The sequence below is a fragment of the Rutilus rutilus genome (genome assembly GCF_951802725.1).
Source record: "Rutilus rutilus genome assembly, chromosome: 2".
NCBI lineage: Eukaryota > Metazoa > Chordata > Actinopteri > Cypriniformes > Leuciscidae > Rutilus > Rutilus rutilus.
In genome coordinates, this window is record NC_140210.1 from 27,137,320 (window position 1) to 27,154,306 (window position 16,987).

At 35.9% G+C, this 16,987-nt stretch overlaps 2 protein-coding genes across 3 annotated transcripts; one reads left to right on the forward strand and one right to left on the reverse strand.

Moving 5' to 3' along the window:
• Positions 1 to 297: 297 nt before the first annotated feature.
• On the reverse strand, positions 298 to 16,493 carry ubac2 (UBA domain containing 2). 2 transcript variants are annotated; one of them, XM_084401556.1, is made up of 9 exons: positions 16,277 to 16,493; positions 15,255 to 15,382; positions 14,160 to 14,279; positions 11,565 to 11,671; positions 7,013 to 7,136; positions 6,275 to 6,322; positions 4,013 to 4,267; positions 548 to 682; positions 298 to 414 (listed from the first exon to the last, which is right to left on the reverse strand). In XM_084401556.1, exons 1-9 carry the CDS (start codon positions 16,308 to 16,310, stop codon positions 307 to 309), a joined length of 1,059 nt encoding a protein of 352 aa, XP_084257682.1. In that variant the 5' UTR covers positions 16,311 to 16,493; the 3' UTR covers positions 298 to 306. The 2 variants fall into 2 exon arrangements, with proteins under 2 accessions (XP_084257682.1, XP_084257681.1); XM_084401555.1 differs by having other exon boundaries at positions 548 to 685; positions 16,277 to 16,478.
• Positions 8,677 to 11,864, forward strand: gpr183b (G protein-coupled receptor 183b). Its single transcript, XM_084401554.1, has 2 exons — positions 8,677 to 8,857; positions 9,355 to 11,864. Exon 2 carries the CDS (start codon positions 9,376 to 9,378, stop codon positions 10,444 to 10,446), a length of 1,071 nt encoding a protein of 356 aa, XP_084257680.1. The 5' UTR covers positions 8,677 to 8,857; positions 9,355 to 9,375; the 3' UTR covers positions 10,447 to 11,864.
• Positions 16,494 to 16,987: the final 494 nt, after the last annotated feature.

The window sequence follows — 16,987 nt, forward strand, 5'->3', positions numbered from 1 at the left end:
TTTTAATTATTAGAAGATATAGGTTTAAGGACAACGCCAAATGACACAAGCCCTGAGACACACTGTTTGATGATCCACCATGTTGGCCATGTCCTGTTGATCGGGCTGCAATTGCAAGTCAATGCCTAGTAGCAATACACAACAGCAGGCGCGCCACACTGCTCATTCAATAAGCAGCCAGAAAGAAAGTGCCATCATCAGCTCCTGTGAGTTGAGTACCAAAGTCGACTGTTAACTTCTTCCAACAGGTGTAGTTATGACAACTTGTTTCCCTTGTCCTCTTAGTCATCTTCAATCTATTTTGTTTTAGTGCTGAAGCAAAAAGTTTGTTGCGATGTTAATGTCATTATTAGATGCTCTAAGAGCTTCTTGGGCATCCATCCTTGAGAAACCCATCTCCATTAATCTTGCAACCTATAAATAAAATTGTAGAAAATAAAAATTTAGTATCTGGGCAAAATTGTCGAATCTGGCAACCCATGAGGCTAAACAAATCTTCCTGATAGATGTGTAACAAATAAAAAGAAAACAGTACTTGAGATCTCACCTGTTCTTCGACCGCATCGGTGTTATCCGGCGGGTGCGTATAGGGGGGCTGTTGTGGCTGAGGACCCTCTTGGTGCCGGTTCTGTCCTCTGTGCCGTAAAGTGGGGAAGAATCTATTCCAATTCAGGAGACCTGTCTGCTGTGGACAGCCATTAATGCCAGGAATTAAACATCACATTTTAAAGTCACCATGAAATCAAAATTGCAGTGTTTATTACAAATGAATCAATAATAACTCAAATGACAGTAGGCTGCTGTCACTTTAAGACCGAATCCAAAAATCCAATATACTGTTACATTTGTTTTCTTCCGCAACTGTTCATGTCAACTTAAGACAAAATCTACTGTCTTTACAAGGATATTTTGACATCATTTTGTGTATATGTGTCCGTTCAAGACAAGACGACGCGAATGAACACTAAATTATTACTAAAGTATTCACTCATTATATTAGAGGCGGCTATCTGTGTGTGCTTTAGGGGCAATTCAAGGCACGTCTTTTGTGTGCTCAAGTTCATTACTTTAAATGTAGACGCGTAACAAGCATAATTCACATGTCATCAAATCCCCGGTTCTTGGAAATTTGGATCCAGTTCTAAAATGGAACCGGATTTCGATTCCCAACCCTAGCCATCATAGGGAAGAAAATACAATTGCAATTTTTTGTTTCATGCTGACTTTAAAGACAGTATAGTTGTTACAAGAGTTCAGTAATAGAGGTAGTCTTTTTTTTTCTTTTCTAACAGTAGTGATATTTTTCACTCCACATTCAAAACCTCCCATAAAAAAAAAAAAAGACTGAGCATTTTTATATCTACCAGTTACAGCGTAAGCAGACTCTAGGCCTAAATTCATAACTACATATACAGTAGGTAGGACTCAAAGTGACATTAGGAAATGTCAAGAAAATGGCAGAAAATATGAATGTTCTATGTTAATTCATTTTCAGGAAAAAAAACCTTCTAATTTTCATAAAGGACAAAATGTTCTTCTTGTATCGGGCATCTGTGATGAAAACATGTGGGTATCTGAGTTTGTTCACAGGAAACTATCAACTTCCTCTTGTTCAAAAACAAAGAGAATGAATGGAAAAAAGATAAACAAGAATTACTGCCTAATATCTTGTCTGATCTGAGTGACAGAAATATGGAAATAGAGCTTGTTCAAGAGTTTTGGTTTCTACTCCTCTGATTAGGAAACCAAGTTATGGAAAACATTACACCCTACATAATAATATGTGAATATACCCTGAAGGAAATATTTTTTAAATAGAAACTTCTTCCAACACATAAAGGCAAAATAAAATAAAATTCCATTTATACCAATGATTTCACATTGATTTCACATGCTGCTGTTTTGAAAAAGCAGATCTTGATTAGGTTGACTGTATCAATCAGGTAAAATTAGACCAAAAACAACAAAAACACCTAAAACACTAATTATGACACAAATTCACCTAATTTACATATCCAATCCGAAAACATAGGATCTAGTACAGGGACCTGAATCAGTGAATCACTTTTGTGATTAATTCAAATTAATTAAATATTTTTAAGTTAATTTTTAGCAATTACCATTTTGTCAACCTAGTTTTTTTGTTTAGTTGTCTATTCATAACCGTGACCGCTAATAAAATTTTTTAAAAAAAGTGTGATTCTCAACTAAGGGTGTGGTTCACACTCGGCATGTTTGGTTTTATTAAAGGGATACTCCACTTTTTTCGGAAATATGCTCATTTTACAACTCCCCCAGAGTTAAACAGTTGAGTTTTACCGTTTTAGAATCCATTCAGCCGAACTCCGGGTCTGACGGTACCACTTTTAGCATAGCTTAGCATAGATCATTGATTCAGACGAGTCCAGTAGCATTTCTTTCAAAATGACCAAAGAGTTTCAATATTTTTCCTATTTAAAACTTGACTCTTCTGTAGTTAAACCGTGTACTAAGATCGACGGAAAATGAAAAGTTGCGATTTTCTAAGCCTATATGGCTAGGAACTACTCTCATTCCAGCGTAATAATCAAGAACTGTGCGGCCGTAACATGGGTGCAGCAGGCGTAATGATATGACGCAGCGCCTAAAAATAGGTCTAATAGGTTAGACAAACTTAGTCCCGGTCACGTTGGAAGAAGTTACCGAGCTGGGGACTATTTTCAGGCGCTGCGTCATATCACTACGCCTGCTGCACCCATGGTACGGCCGCACAGTTCCTTGATTATTACGCCGGAATGAGAGTAGTTCCTAGCCATATAGGCTTAGAAAATCGCAACTTTTCATTTTCCGTCGATCTTAGTACACGGTTTAACTACAGAAGAGTCAAGTTTTAAATAGGAAAAATATTGAAACTCGTTGGTCATTTTGAAAGAAATGCTACTGGACTCGTCTGAATCAATGATCTATGCTAAGCTATGCTAAAAGTGGTACCGTCAGACCCGGAGTTCGGCTGAATGGATTCTAAAACGGTAAAACTCATCTGTTTAACTCTGGGGGAGTTGTAAAATGAGCATATTTCCGAAAAAAGTGGAGTATCCCTTTAAAAGGAACCCTGGTGCGATTGCTCTGTAAATGCGGTTCATTTGATTAAGTGAGAACGCTGCCATCCGAACCCTGGTGCGCACCAAACAAGCGGGCCGAGACCCATAACGAACTCTGGAGCAGTTCGAATGAAATATGAAAGCAACACGGACCAAACACATGTAAACAAACCAAAAACAGGACATGATATCACAAGATGCGACCCTAAAAATGACAATGCTCAAGCATACTTGTTTTTTTTTCTTGTCATAGTCGCGATGTTGCCCATCACAAATTCGGTACAGGCATCAGAACCAGTCTCCTTGCAGCAGATCAAAATACCATCATAGGTACAGTAGGCTATGTACATACAACGAATGCATTTAGACCAGCACGCAGGATAATTTTGTAGTTCGGTAAGTTCTGTCACAAAATACACGTCATAAAAGCCGACCAATCAGGTTGTGAAAATATCCCTATGATTCGGTATCTTTAGGTTCGGTGTTAAAAATGCTAATGTGAACGCTAAGCAGACCAGGATTAAATGTTTTTTTTTTTTTGGTCCGGACCAAAAGAACCAAGCAAACCGAACTACAAGTGTGAACACACCCTGACTTAATTAAAATGCTAAAAAAAAAATACATAAAACTCATACTTATTTTATTTTCTCACCTCAATAATTGTTTCTGATTAAAAAAAATAATAATAATTAAAAACAAACTACTGTTCTAAACCATGGCTGTAAGTGAGATACAAGATGCCCTTATCTCTTGTAAAAGTGAAGAAAGATATTCAGCTGACCTTCAGCTATCTCCTAGTTCTAAAGGCTAGTTCTTCTTCGTCATCTGAGGGGGTGGTGGAATAGCCGTGTGGTTAAAGCTCTGTACTGAGTCACTTAACCCCAGGAATTTCCAGAGGGACTGTCCCTGTAATAAAAGTACTATAGAAGTACCTGAGCCTGCTGTTGCTGTGCATTTCTCCTGAGGTTTGCCAGCTGAGTCAGGAGCAGTTGCTGGTCCAGCATATCCATCCTCTGCTGTCTCTGGATGTCCAAAGTAGCACCCATCCCCAGCGGAGCCTCTGCAGTGGGCTCAGAATCTGAGAACACTGGCTCTAGGAGCACAGAACCACATCGGGCCACCCATTCTGGCACACGCAAGAACTTCTGGACAGCCAACTTATTACTGTAATAAAACATGCCTGCGATCTGGAACAGAGTGATTGTAAACGCTTACCATACAAACATGACAGCAACGCAACAACAACAAAAGACAATAGAACCTATTTTAATCAATGATGTTGTAATAAAATCCCAGCGAGTAAGCCGATGCCCCGTTCTATTTATGACATACCTCAAGTGTTTGTGCTACTTCCGACAACAGGACTAACTAATGGATTAGGAACAGTGTAGTAGACAGCCTCAAGCTGTGCCACAGACACGTTGTAAGTATAATAGAGCGCAGGAGGCTAATAAACGAGGCTTCAGAAGTTAAATAAAAAAAATAAAAAGCATTAAAAAAAATTCTAGAACCTTTCAAAAAAATCTTTCCAACAAATCTACAATGAGCCAGAATAATGAAACCATCAAGTAAGAGTTTAGTTGCTTTTGACCTATTTCTATTAGTTTTTAAGAGATCTACTGTATGGTAATGTACTTCTAAAAGTTGGTACACATATTTTCCTGATCTACGCACTGGCAGCTCATTTTGCAAGCAGAGATAATGCTCAAGACAGTTCGACTTGTATTGCTATATGGCACTAGTAATAGAAGTCTCACCTGGACATGTCATTGCAAATGTGAATGAATTTTAATTAATCAACTTTAAATAATCAACTAACATTTGTTTTTCTTGCAAGAATAACATTCATATGCTTTTAATGTGTCAAAAGTCTTGGGGAAAAACTATGTCTACTGTATGTGTATTAATAACAGAAAGGGGAACTGAAACTGGACATGACTAGTTCGCAAAAACCTTGTGATAAGTAATCAGAATTTGCTTATGCCAGTGACAGAGGGAAAAGGTTGGGCTTTTGAACCAATTATATTGAAGGTGACATGTTAGTCTTATTTGTTTTCTTGATTCTATAAAAACTGTTGTATATGTGTTTTACGGTGGGATTCTCAATGGAATTTGTCTGAGATCCTCCGGCCTTGCTTCTTGGGAGAGATTCCCTGAGAACTGCTCGGGAAGATCTCCCGGCCGTGATTAAAGCATTTAAAGGACAATTGCAGATCTGTTTGTCGATTTATTCCTGCGCAGGAAGCTAGTTTAGGGAAGCAAGTTAGTTAGAAACTCGGCCAGTTGTCGACTGAAGACGCAAGAGCTAGAGTATAAAGGTATTGGGTGTCGATTTGTAGACACCCCAGTTAAAGGTATTGGTGTCGATTGGAGACGCCACAGATATTAAGATCAGTAGGGTGTCGAGTGGAGACGCCCCAGATAGTTAGGTTTAGGGAAAATATCCATGACAGAGGCTTCAGAAGTTAAATAAAAAAAATAAAAAGCATTAAAAAAAATTCTAGAACCTTTCAAAAAAATCTTTCCAACAAATCTACAATGAGCCAGAATAATGAAACCATCAAGTAAGAGTTTAGTTGCTTTTAACCTATTTCTATTAGTTTTTAAGAGATCTACTGTATGGTAATGTACTTCTAAAAGTTGGTACACATATTTTCCTGATCTACGCACTGGCAGCTCATTTTGCAAGCAGAGATAATGCTCAAGACAGTTCAACTTGTATTGCTATACGGCACTAGTAATAGAAGTCTCACCTGGACATGTCATTGCAAACCAGTTTGAATTTCTTTATTGTGAATAGAGTTTTTACGGACCCCATTGACTTTCATTGTACTGGCAAAAACAAAAACATTCTTAAAAATATGTTTCAGTTTTTCATCTTTCAAATGTATTTTTTTGACAAGAAAACACCATCACTGTAAGCTCTAATGGTAAATCATCCTATTAGGTATTAGGAAGGTACCTATTTATTTAATGTTATCTAGCTAATTTCCACTACCCTCCAAAAATCTCCACAACAATTTTATTTCTATGGTAACAATGACTTCTCAGACCAGCGGATCTCGCTTTATGATTGTGTGTCATTTAACTTCGCTATGCACTTGTAATCAAACTTACTAAAGACCATTTCAGATCAAAACAAGCAAACACAGAAATGTAATGTGATGCAAATCTACATGAGCCGTTATTCTTACCAGTCCACTACAAGCAACAATCCACATGTAGGCACTTGACGTCAGGAGCTGATGACAAGATAAAAGAACATGAGAAAATCAGAACTTTCACATCTACAAAATACCTCTGACGCCTCTCAAACCAGCAACACTAATTTACAACCAGCCCTAACTGCATTCATAAAAAAATTGCATGATATAAAGAAACATTTTATTTGATGCAAGAGTGGAACAAAAAAACATTAACTTAATGAAACCAAATCACCTAATATTACAAGATTAAAATACGTTGGTTAGTGGGTATGTTAAAGCCATGTTTGTGTATGCAGGACTGAAAACGGTGATGAATCTTTAAATGTTCAAATGCCTTCTACTCTTGTCTGTTTTTCTACTGAGTAAATGTGCAACTTCATCTGTTATCTTTAGTATCAAAAAACAACCCCGAAACACAACCAGAGCACAAACCACAAATAATATGTTCTCAGGTACTGCAGGATTTCTCATGTGTCTTGCCTCTGTTATCTTATAGACATTTTATTTGTGGTTTCTGCTCTTGCAAAATGGTGTTTTAGCCATTTAAACTGCATTTGAACTTCACTCTCTTGTGGAGAAAGCGTGCGACTGCCAGTAAATGACATTTATTATCTTGAGATCTCATGCAGCAGTGACTTTTACTTTTTTTTAATGTAGCTTTTGAGATAAACTAGCAAAATGGGAAATCTTAAATAAAAGGATTTGTTAATTGCAGTCTGAGCTCACCTGTGCACCCACAATGTATGTCAGAGACTTGTTTGTGATTGAGACATGGCCAAGCAGCTGAGTGACCTGAACACGTGGGATGGAGTTGTAGAAAGGCACAAAGAGAGCAAAGACTGGGCCCAGCCTGAGAGAAAAAAAAAAAAAAAACAAGTTAGAAACAGGGAAAATCATTGAAAGTCAATCCTCAACCTTGTTGATAGTAACATATGACAGTGTCTAAAGAGAAAATCTTAAAATCTAGTTTAAAATATGTGAAAGTTCTTAGAAATATAATCCTTGTCTTAGTTTCATATGGTTTTGAAAAAAAAGTATCAAATATATTCATATATGCAAAATGTATTTTCAAGAATTGTTTAAATTTAGTGACTTGTTTTTGGGGTCTACTATAGGTTTTGATGCTTGAATTAAAGAAAGAAAGAAAGAAAGAAAGAAAGAAAGAAAGAAAGAAAGAAAGAAAGAAAGAAAGAAAGAAAGAAAGAAAGAAAGAAAGAAAGAAAGAAAGAAAGAAAGAAAGAAAGAAAGAAAGAAAGAAAATGCACATATTTTACACTGTCGCAGAACCTCTCTTCTCAGTCTGTCAGTAATGCTCTATTTAGTTATTTCTCCATCAAGCCCCTCCTTCCAAAAAGCACAATGTGCTCTGATTGGTTGGCTGAACTAGTGTGTTGTGATTGGTCAACTGCTTTGAGCATGTTTAGGAAATGTCATACCCCATACAACCACGTCCCCCTTTCTTTGGGAATGCCTTGGGCGGTAATTATTTAAATGAGAAATATTTTGACGTGTACGTTCCCAGAAGAAAACTCAAGACTACATTTGAGGCGTCTCAGGGAGTTTGGAATCAGTGCTTACTGATATTTTGGAGAGACTGTGCTTTGTAACTTTTTCACGTTTAAACAGCACATTACACACTAAAGGAAGTTGAAAATGTAAAATAGCATATGTCCTCTTTCAGTTGAAATAACAGTTTCCTTCCACCTTAATATTTATTTTTAGTGTAATAAAGACCAAACACATTGTTACTCTCAATACTTCATATAATACACAAATAAAAGAGGAAACAGAGAAGTGCCGTACGTCAAATGCATACATATTTCACAGACATAAGCATTATATTTGTTAGAATTTATGTGTCCCCAAAGGTAATAGATAAGATCTGTGGTAAGCAGTTTCTAAGTAGTTTAATAGGTAGTAGTTTTCTAAGAACGTCCAATTCTCAGTACAATGAAGCAACAAAGATTGCAAAATTCAGAATATGGTTGCATCAACCATTTAAGAGGTGCAGAAAAGACAATGGGGTAACTGATAATGCCAACTATTAATTAAGACAGGAATATATAACAATACAAGAAACAATACAAAGGAAGTAAAAATTTAAATGAGAAAGTATAAAATATATATATACTTATTTTCTCATTTTAATTTTTACGTCCTTTGTATTGTTTCCTTGATAAAAAAAAAAAAAGATGATAGGACTTAACTAGCTCACTTAGATTTAAAATGTAATTTGTATTGATGTAGGAAACTAAATGTGGTTCTCAATGGGGATTCAATACAAATTAACTGTCTGACGTCTGACAGGTTGTCTGACGTAAAAAGTCTCAGTGAAATCCACACGATTTTTCACTTCCCCATATAAACTTAAGCAGCCTCCCCACACTGCTAGTAAGAGAGCGAGTTAAACGGAAAGAGAGTAACAGAGTAACAGACAGTTAGAAAGAGGCAGGAAGAGATGCTAAACTCTCACTTTTGCGCACTTTTATACTGCTACATTTTAAAAGTGAGATTAGATGTAGAGAAAGAGTAGCACAAATGTCTGACTAAAGATCTTCTCTATGCCATCTGGTGAGTGTTTCATTCCATTAAATTATAGATAAAAGTATATATGTCTTGGAAAGAAAATATGTTTCAGAAAAGATCTTATATAGTTTTATGGTGACCATGTTTGCAATTATTGGTTTACACAAAAATATTAAGCAGATATTAACATTAAGCAACATATTAACTGTATTCAACATTGATAATTATAAGAATTGTTATTTGAGCACCAAATCAGCATTAGAATGATTTATGAAGGATCATGTGACATGAAGAATGGAGTTGTGGCTGCTTTGCCAGAATAGGAGTAAATTACTTTTTAAATTACATTAAAATAGAAAACAGTTATTTTAAATTGTAATAATAATTCACACTATTACTGTTAAAACTGTATTTCTGATCAAATAAAAGCAGCCTTGGGGAGTATAAAAGACTTTTTTCAAAAACATTTTTAAAAATTGTACCTACCCCAAACTTTTGAGTGCTAGTACAGTATATAATACCAGTTGCCTCTCTCTTTTCAGTGAACTCTCCTGTGTGTAACTATGACGAATCAAAACTTCAGCCAAAACTGCACCAACTTGTACGATCATCGTCCAGTGGCGCGAGTTCTCATACCTCTGATCTACTCCATCATATGCCCAGTGGGACTTTTTGGAAATGCCCTGGCTCTTTATGTGGTGATCTCCAAAATCACCAAACTTAATTCAACCACTCTTTATTCTGCCAACCTGGCTGTGTCTGATATACTATTCTGCCTGTCACTTCCCTTACGAGCTGTTTACTACGGCCTTGGCTTCAACTGGCCCATGGGGGAAGGACTCTGTAAAGCCACAGCACTGCTCTTCTATTTGAACTGCTATGCCGGAGTTAACTTCATGACCTGTCTGGCAGTCGATCGTTTTGTGGCACTGGTGTTTCCTCTGAGGCTGGTGAAATTTAGAAAGGCAAAAAACGCAAAGTTTGTGTGTATTGCCATATGGCTGCTGGTGTTTGCCCAGACATTGCCTCTACTGACCATTACCTTGACCAAAAGGGAGTTTGATGGCAGTATCACCTGTATGGAATACCCCAATTTTGAGGGAGTTTTCGAAGGGCTGCCCTACATGCTGATCACAGGAGTAGTTCTAGGCTTTGTCGCCCCGGTTGCGATAATTATCGCTTGCTATTCCATACTGACCCATAAATTATGTCTAGCAGCAAAGTCGAATCGGCTAACGGAACGTTCTGGAAGGACCAAAAAAGCAAGAGGAGTTATCGCAGGGGTGGTATTTGTATTTGTGGTGTGTTTCAGCCCATACCATCTAGACCTCCTGCAATACATGATTCGGAAACTTATCCATGAACCAAACTGCAAGGAGCTTCAGTCCTTTCAGATATCCCTGCATATTACAGTGTGTCTTATGAACCTGAATTCATGCCTGGATCCCTTTGTTTACTTCTTCGCGTGTAAAGGCTATAAGCAGAAAGTGATGAGGATGATGAAGTGGCAGGTTGGCACCCAATTCTCCAGTGTTGGAAGAGCCTCGCATGAAAGTTCAGGCACAGGTGATGTGCACGCCGCACGCCGCAAAAACAACAAAATACCTATGAAATCTATAAGAGAAGGTCAGTAAAACTGTTACCGACGAAAGCCGACATAAGGTGATGAAACGTCACAACAAACTTGCATAATTGAGGGTTAAAAGCCACTAACGAGGCTAACTGATACCACAAATGGCCTAAATGGTCACTAATGGTCATAGACACCAAATGTGTCCCTCCACATTTCATGAAACAGGTGGACTGCCATCCAAGTTGAGAGAGGAAAAAAAATGTTCATTCAAAATGTAATTGATAATGGGAGAGTTGACCAAAAATGAAAATTCTGTCAATATTTACTAACCAGTGGAACATAAAAGAAGACATTTTAACAAATGTTCAGCTGGTGTGGCTTGCTTTTCTCTTTTTTTGGACCATACAATGGAAGTCAATGGCCACCAAAACGGTTTGGTTATCATCACTCTTCAAAACATTTTTTTTTTTTTTTTTTGTGTCCACAGAAGACAGAAAGTCAAAAAGGTTTTTGGGAGAACTATCCCTTTACTGAAGAACAGATAATGCTTTTCCCATAAATATGTTTGAAGATTGCAAAATACGGCAGTTAAACTATGTCAAAAAGCTGTTTTTATTGTGAAAAAGTGAGTGTGGATGAATCAAGCAAGATGTCACAAGTCAAGCTGAGAGATGATGACATCTGAAACATGTACTTTGTGGATTTCATAAGACTTATAAAAAAAAGTGTTGTTATTGAAGATTACCAAGACCACTCTATGAAAGTATCTTATAAAGAATTGTCTGAGAGCTAGTAGTACAAAGGAAATGACTTGAAATAAGAGTGTACTTCACTTTCACAAGATGCTTTTCCTGTTGTAGTCATAAGACCTTGTCATTTCAACATTTATTTCATATATTGGTGATGTAAAGAATACTTTCACAACAATACAATGAGACAAGAAAGGTCATCCAAATGAAATGACAATGTCAAAAAGGGAAGCTGATGTTTGTTCCACAGGACACACAAGAACTGCACTTTCACATAACAGAGTTATAACAGTGTTGCTTGAATTTGATGCCATTCTTTGATAATACATTCTGTGCTTGCAGCATACAGTAAATGCACATTGCAAAACTGTTGAAAACGCCTAATAGTTTGTAAAGAGCTAAACATGGTACAGAAAGTCATGTTACTCACAGTCCAGCTGGAAGAACATCCACCTGAAGTTCAAACATGAAGCGAAGAGCCTCTGTCAGCAGCAAGTCCACAAAAGCAGAGAGAATCCAGGCTCCAAAAAGGAAGGACTAAACACCATGGTCAAAAAATATGACAATGTTTTAGGTGGCAAAATCATAATGACATTTTAACAACAACAACATAAAACATAGAAGTTTTAAGTCATTAGCATGTGAATGGGTGAGCACATTAAAGGAAATGTTTGGTAACATGTGAAAAGTCTTTTGATTCCATAAAAAAAAAAAAAAAAAAAAAAACCTGCTTTAGTTTTGTATATTTTAAATGCTTCCAAAAGATAGTCAAATGATCAAATGCTCCACGTTTCCATTTGACCTTTATGCACTTTATCTTGAACTAGTAGCGTGGTCAGTACTATACTGGTACTTTTGACTGCGTTAATGAAGCCTATTAGAATGCAGTTAAAATGCCACTAAAATGTATAAAATGGGGGCAAGAAAATCCCCCTGTATGGGTTTTTGTCTAATATTTATGTACTTTCATATAGTTTAAGAAAATCACACAAGTAAGAGTGCTGTTTTCCTAAAGATCTGTACGCTTGCAAATGTGATATTGATTTTATACAACAGTTAAAGACGTTAATGTTGTGTTACATTTTAGACACAATATTGTCAATATTGTCTGTTTTTGCTCAATTTCACCAATTAAAACAAAGTCACAGAAGAACTGTTGAGCTTCTCTAAGCAACACACAGTGGTGTTTCATTGCTGAATGAATCCGCGGTTTTAACGAATCGAGTGAGCCATTAATTCAGTGACCTGTTCATTAAAATGGCCACTTGCTTCATTGCTGAATGAATCAGCCGTTTGAAATGAATCAGTTGAATGAATGACTGAATGATTCACTCATTGAGACAGTGACTTGCCGCAACCTACTGGTGGTTTAGAGTATTTCATTTTGCAATCATGTTAATGGCATCTCTGTATGGAAGCCCATTCCCGCATTTATGACATACTTAAATCATAATTATGACATAAAAAGTTGAAATTATGACTTACTAAATCAAAATTATGACTTTAAAAGTAATAATTATGAGATAAAAAGTCAAAATTATGACATACTATGACGAAATTATGACATAAAAAAAATCGAAATTATGAGTAAAATAAAAATCAAATCAAAATTATGACATAACTACATTGAAATTATGACTTGCTGCTCATTGATCTGACGCGACCCAACACAGGATGAATTGTGAACACATGAATGAGTATTTTTAATAAAATGAGTAAATAATTATGATTTAAGTATGTCATAAATTTTTTTTCTTATGTGGCAGGAATGGGCTTCCATACCTCTGAGCTGCATTCTTGTAAACGTACCTAAATGCCACTTCAGATGCAGCTTCTGAAAAAAATATTTTGGCCACATAGTAGTTTTAAAAGTTTATGTGCAATAAATTCTATGTTGGATCTAATTATTCCTTTCTAAAGTTACTTTTTGTAATGACTATTCAATGATTTTCTCATCTATCACAATAATGACTTTAAATGATCGGTAACACATTAGTTTAGGGTCCAATTCTCACTATTAACTAGTTTCTTATTAGCATACAGTATTACTAGGATATTGGCTGGTTTATTAGTACTTATAAAGCACATATTAATGCCTTATTCTGCATGATCTTATTCTACATCCCTTAATTCTACCCAACACCTAAACTTAACAACTACCTTACTAAATATTAATAAGCAGTAAGAGGCAAAAGTCGTAGTTAATAGTAAGAATTGGACCTTAAACTGAAGTGTGGCCAAATTAACTTTTGGCGTGTAATTTATAAGCCAAAATTGACGAGCGATTAATTTGCAATTAATTTAATCAATCAGCACATTATGTAATTAATTAGACTAAGAAACGTAATCGCCTGACAGCTATAATGATTATGAAATTATATACAATTTTATGCAGGGAATGTTTTAAGAAAATGGGTTCTTCGGTACAACAAAGCAGAGGCATTTGGTGTAAATACTCCATTAACATTTATATTAACTAATACTTCACAAACAGTGTAAGGAAAAGGTCACTCCCCTAAAAGTTAAAGTAAAAAACCAAAAAAAAACATTGAGACTTTCTGAAAACCACTTTGCGCTTTCCAAAAACTTAAATCTCATATTTGTACTGCATAGATTTTGCAATGCAATATAAAAAAAAGAAAAAAAAAAAGAAAAAAAAAAAAGGTGCTAGCCGCTTGTTAAGTTGCAACCTAATGAATGCCGTTTTCAGGTCCAAGCCTCAACTCGTTTCACTTGACAATACTATCTCAACAGCCGTTTATGAGCACTATTCATTCATAATACACATTTAAGATTAGCTATTAAAAACGTAAGGTGTACACTACAGTCTCTCCGTGCTCACGGCATCCCGGAGACCAGTATTTGAATGATTTATAAACGATTTTAAGTAGTATTACATCACACCATGAGTCTATATTAGCACCGTTCCTTGTTTTCTTTTGGCATCTGATAGAGTGTTTGGACCAGAAAGCAGTGACACGTGAAGTCAGACTTAACGAGCAGATTATTGACACCTGATACTTACAGCAAATTTGTGGCTGCCAAACCTCCTCTCAAATATGCGGAAATTGTAGATAAGCAAACTGCTGCAGAAAGTGTCTTTCAGGTCCAGGCAGATGAGCCGTCCACTCACCAGCCTCCAGAACTGCAAGAGAGACATGGAAAACACACACAATATTAGAAATATTTCAAAAAATATTATAGACAATCACAATCCAATAAAATGTATCGATTATATGTGAAAATTGATAGCAACAAAAAGAACTATGGCAAGAGAATGACTAATAACCTTGGACTTTTTTTAATAGGAATTACACAGCACTGTTCTTCTTGGCCTTCCTGTGTGTCTTGAGTTTTTCAGAACCTGCATGGTGAGTCTCCTTGAATAATTGACAGGCTACCATTACCATTTTTTTTTTTTAGATTATGTCTCACAGTGGACATGCACCTACGATGACAATTTCAGACCCCTCCATGATTTCCAAGTGGGAGAACTTGCAAAATAGCAGGGTGTTCAAATACCTATTTTCCTCACTGTACTTTCTGGCAAGAGAATGACTAATAACGCATCTTTTATGACCAGTAAAAATGGTTTTACTGGTAAAAAATGGTTAAAAATGGACCAGTAAACTGGATTTCGACTGAAGACAGAAAGACATCAACATCTTGGATGACAAGGGGGTGAGCAAATTATCAGGAAATTTTAATTCTCAAATGAACTACTCCTTTAAATATCTTATAACCAATATGCAAAACCGTTTTTTTTTTTTTTTTTTTGCTTTTTACACAATAGCTAAATTATTTTACTACAAAAACATTTTAGAGCAATTTACAGTGTTAAATTTACCACGAAATCAAATGGACAATTTTTATATTTTTAATGGAATACTGCAGTATGTATTATAAATGATTTAATATGTGCACAATTTCACACACAATTTTTATTTTATTTTTAATCTTTCATCAAAATAACTTCTTGCAACAACATCTCTTCTCTTCTTTCTTCAAGCGAAGAAATGACTACCACACCTTCAGTTTCATGTTGACTTTAAAAGTGTACATTTTATATAGTGCACTGAATTATTCAAGTAAATTCAAGAAGATTGGTGTATTATCTCACCTGTTTGCCCTGCCTGACAGCCTGGAGGTTGTATATGAACATATCCTGGTACTGAGGCAGAAGCACAGTCAGCAGTACAGAGAGGACTGTAGGAAGCAGCAGTAAGCTCTTGGACAGGGGTGCTTTATCTGTAGGACAGCAGAGAAGTTGTATTGTTAAATCCTTTGTCATGTCAAAGGATGAAAGTTTATTTTCCAAATATAGGTCCTTTTGGTAAATATGTGAGTTCACCAAGTGCAGTCGGCATAGACGGCAGTCAGACACACTGCGGTTTATGTCGGTGTTATTTTAGTATCATTGAAATAGCCTACTATTAAAGTTTTTTTTTAACGTTTTTTATAATATGGGTCAATGACATGACATAGATATTTTATTTCCGTTGAAAAAAAGTATTTAAATTTAAATAAATTCATGACATGTATCACTTTATTCTATAACACTTAATCTTTCAGTACATTAAAATAATCAATATTCTTCTTTGTTTTGGTATCTTAAACCCTCAAACTGTCTATGGCATTTTTAAAAAATGTAAACCAAATTTAAAAACGAAAGATATAATTATTTTGTATTTCACAGAAGAAATAAAGTCACAGGCTTAAAACAGCTTAAGAAAAGGTAAATTAATTTGTATTATTACATCAGTAATAATGTGAACTGAGGCTCTTTGGCTTTCGTTTTTCAAGAAGGTGGTGTTGGTTATGGTGATTTTAAGAAGAGTTCATTCCGTCTCTATATGTCTAGCTCTCATAGTAAAGACTTAACACAATAATGTAGCAGTAATAACACACAAATGATAATTCTGTGTCATGTCGCATTTCCGAGAGCAGCGCCTGGTTTCACCCCCAAATTTTAAAACGATATCAACACTTCCTGCTTTAAATCATGAGTCAAAGCAAAATCATTTGAAAGTAAGAAAGATGTGTTAAGTGCGATAATAATCGATTAAAGGTCATGACGACTGAGCTTTAATCTGAATGAATGACAGCAGGATATGATCTTCATGATATGATGACTATACTTACACAATCCCCACGAACCGGTGGACGTAAACATCATGCCACTTACGCGGAATATAACTAAGAAGACTAACAAGATTACGCTTTAAAGGCACTGAATTTACAACGTAAAAACATTAGAAGCTAAATGGAAATCTCGCTATGAGAGAGGGAAAGGGGAAAGGGTATCAAGGATGGTGCCTCGCAGGAGACAAACTTCATCCGCGTCACTCCCACGAAATAAGCGTTTTCTGTTATGAGCCACTAGAGGCCGTGAGTTAGACTTTACCACACAGGTGAGGGTTGTTTCGACTTTTATGTCAATAATTTTGACTTATAAATATGGCTATTTATATATGTCATAACTTAACTTTTCACATAAATAAGTTAGTACGTAGAACATTTAACAACTCTAAAAACAAATCAGGCCAACGTTACTTGCGAAATGTGATGTGCCAGAAATGGGCTTCCTTCCATAGTCAACTGTTTTTCATAACAAATCTATTTGTCTTACAGAAACTGATCTAAACATGGAAATGAGTGATTGTCCATGTTTTTAATCATCCATGGTTTTGTCGGATTACAATGGTTATAAATAGCACAGTTGCTTACTTAATAGCCTATCTGTTTTCAAGAGTGAAAATCCAGATTACCATTAGCCTACCTTTGTAACAACTCACTAGCATTTTAATAATCATAATGTAATAAGGTAAATTCATTCAAAAACGCACTTGAACG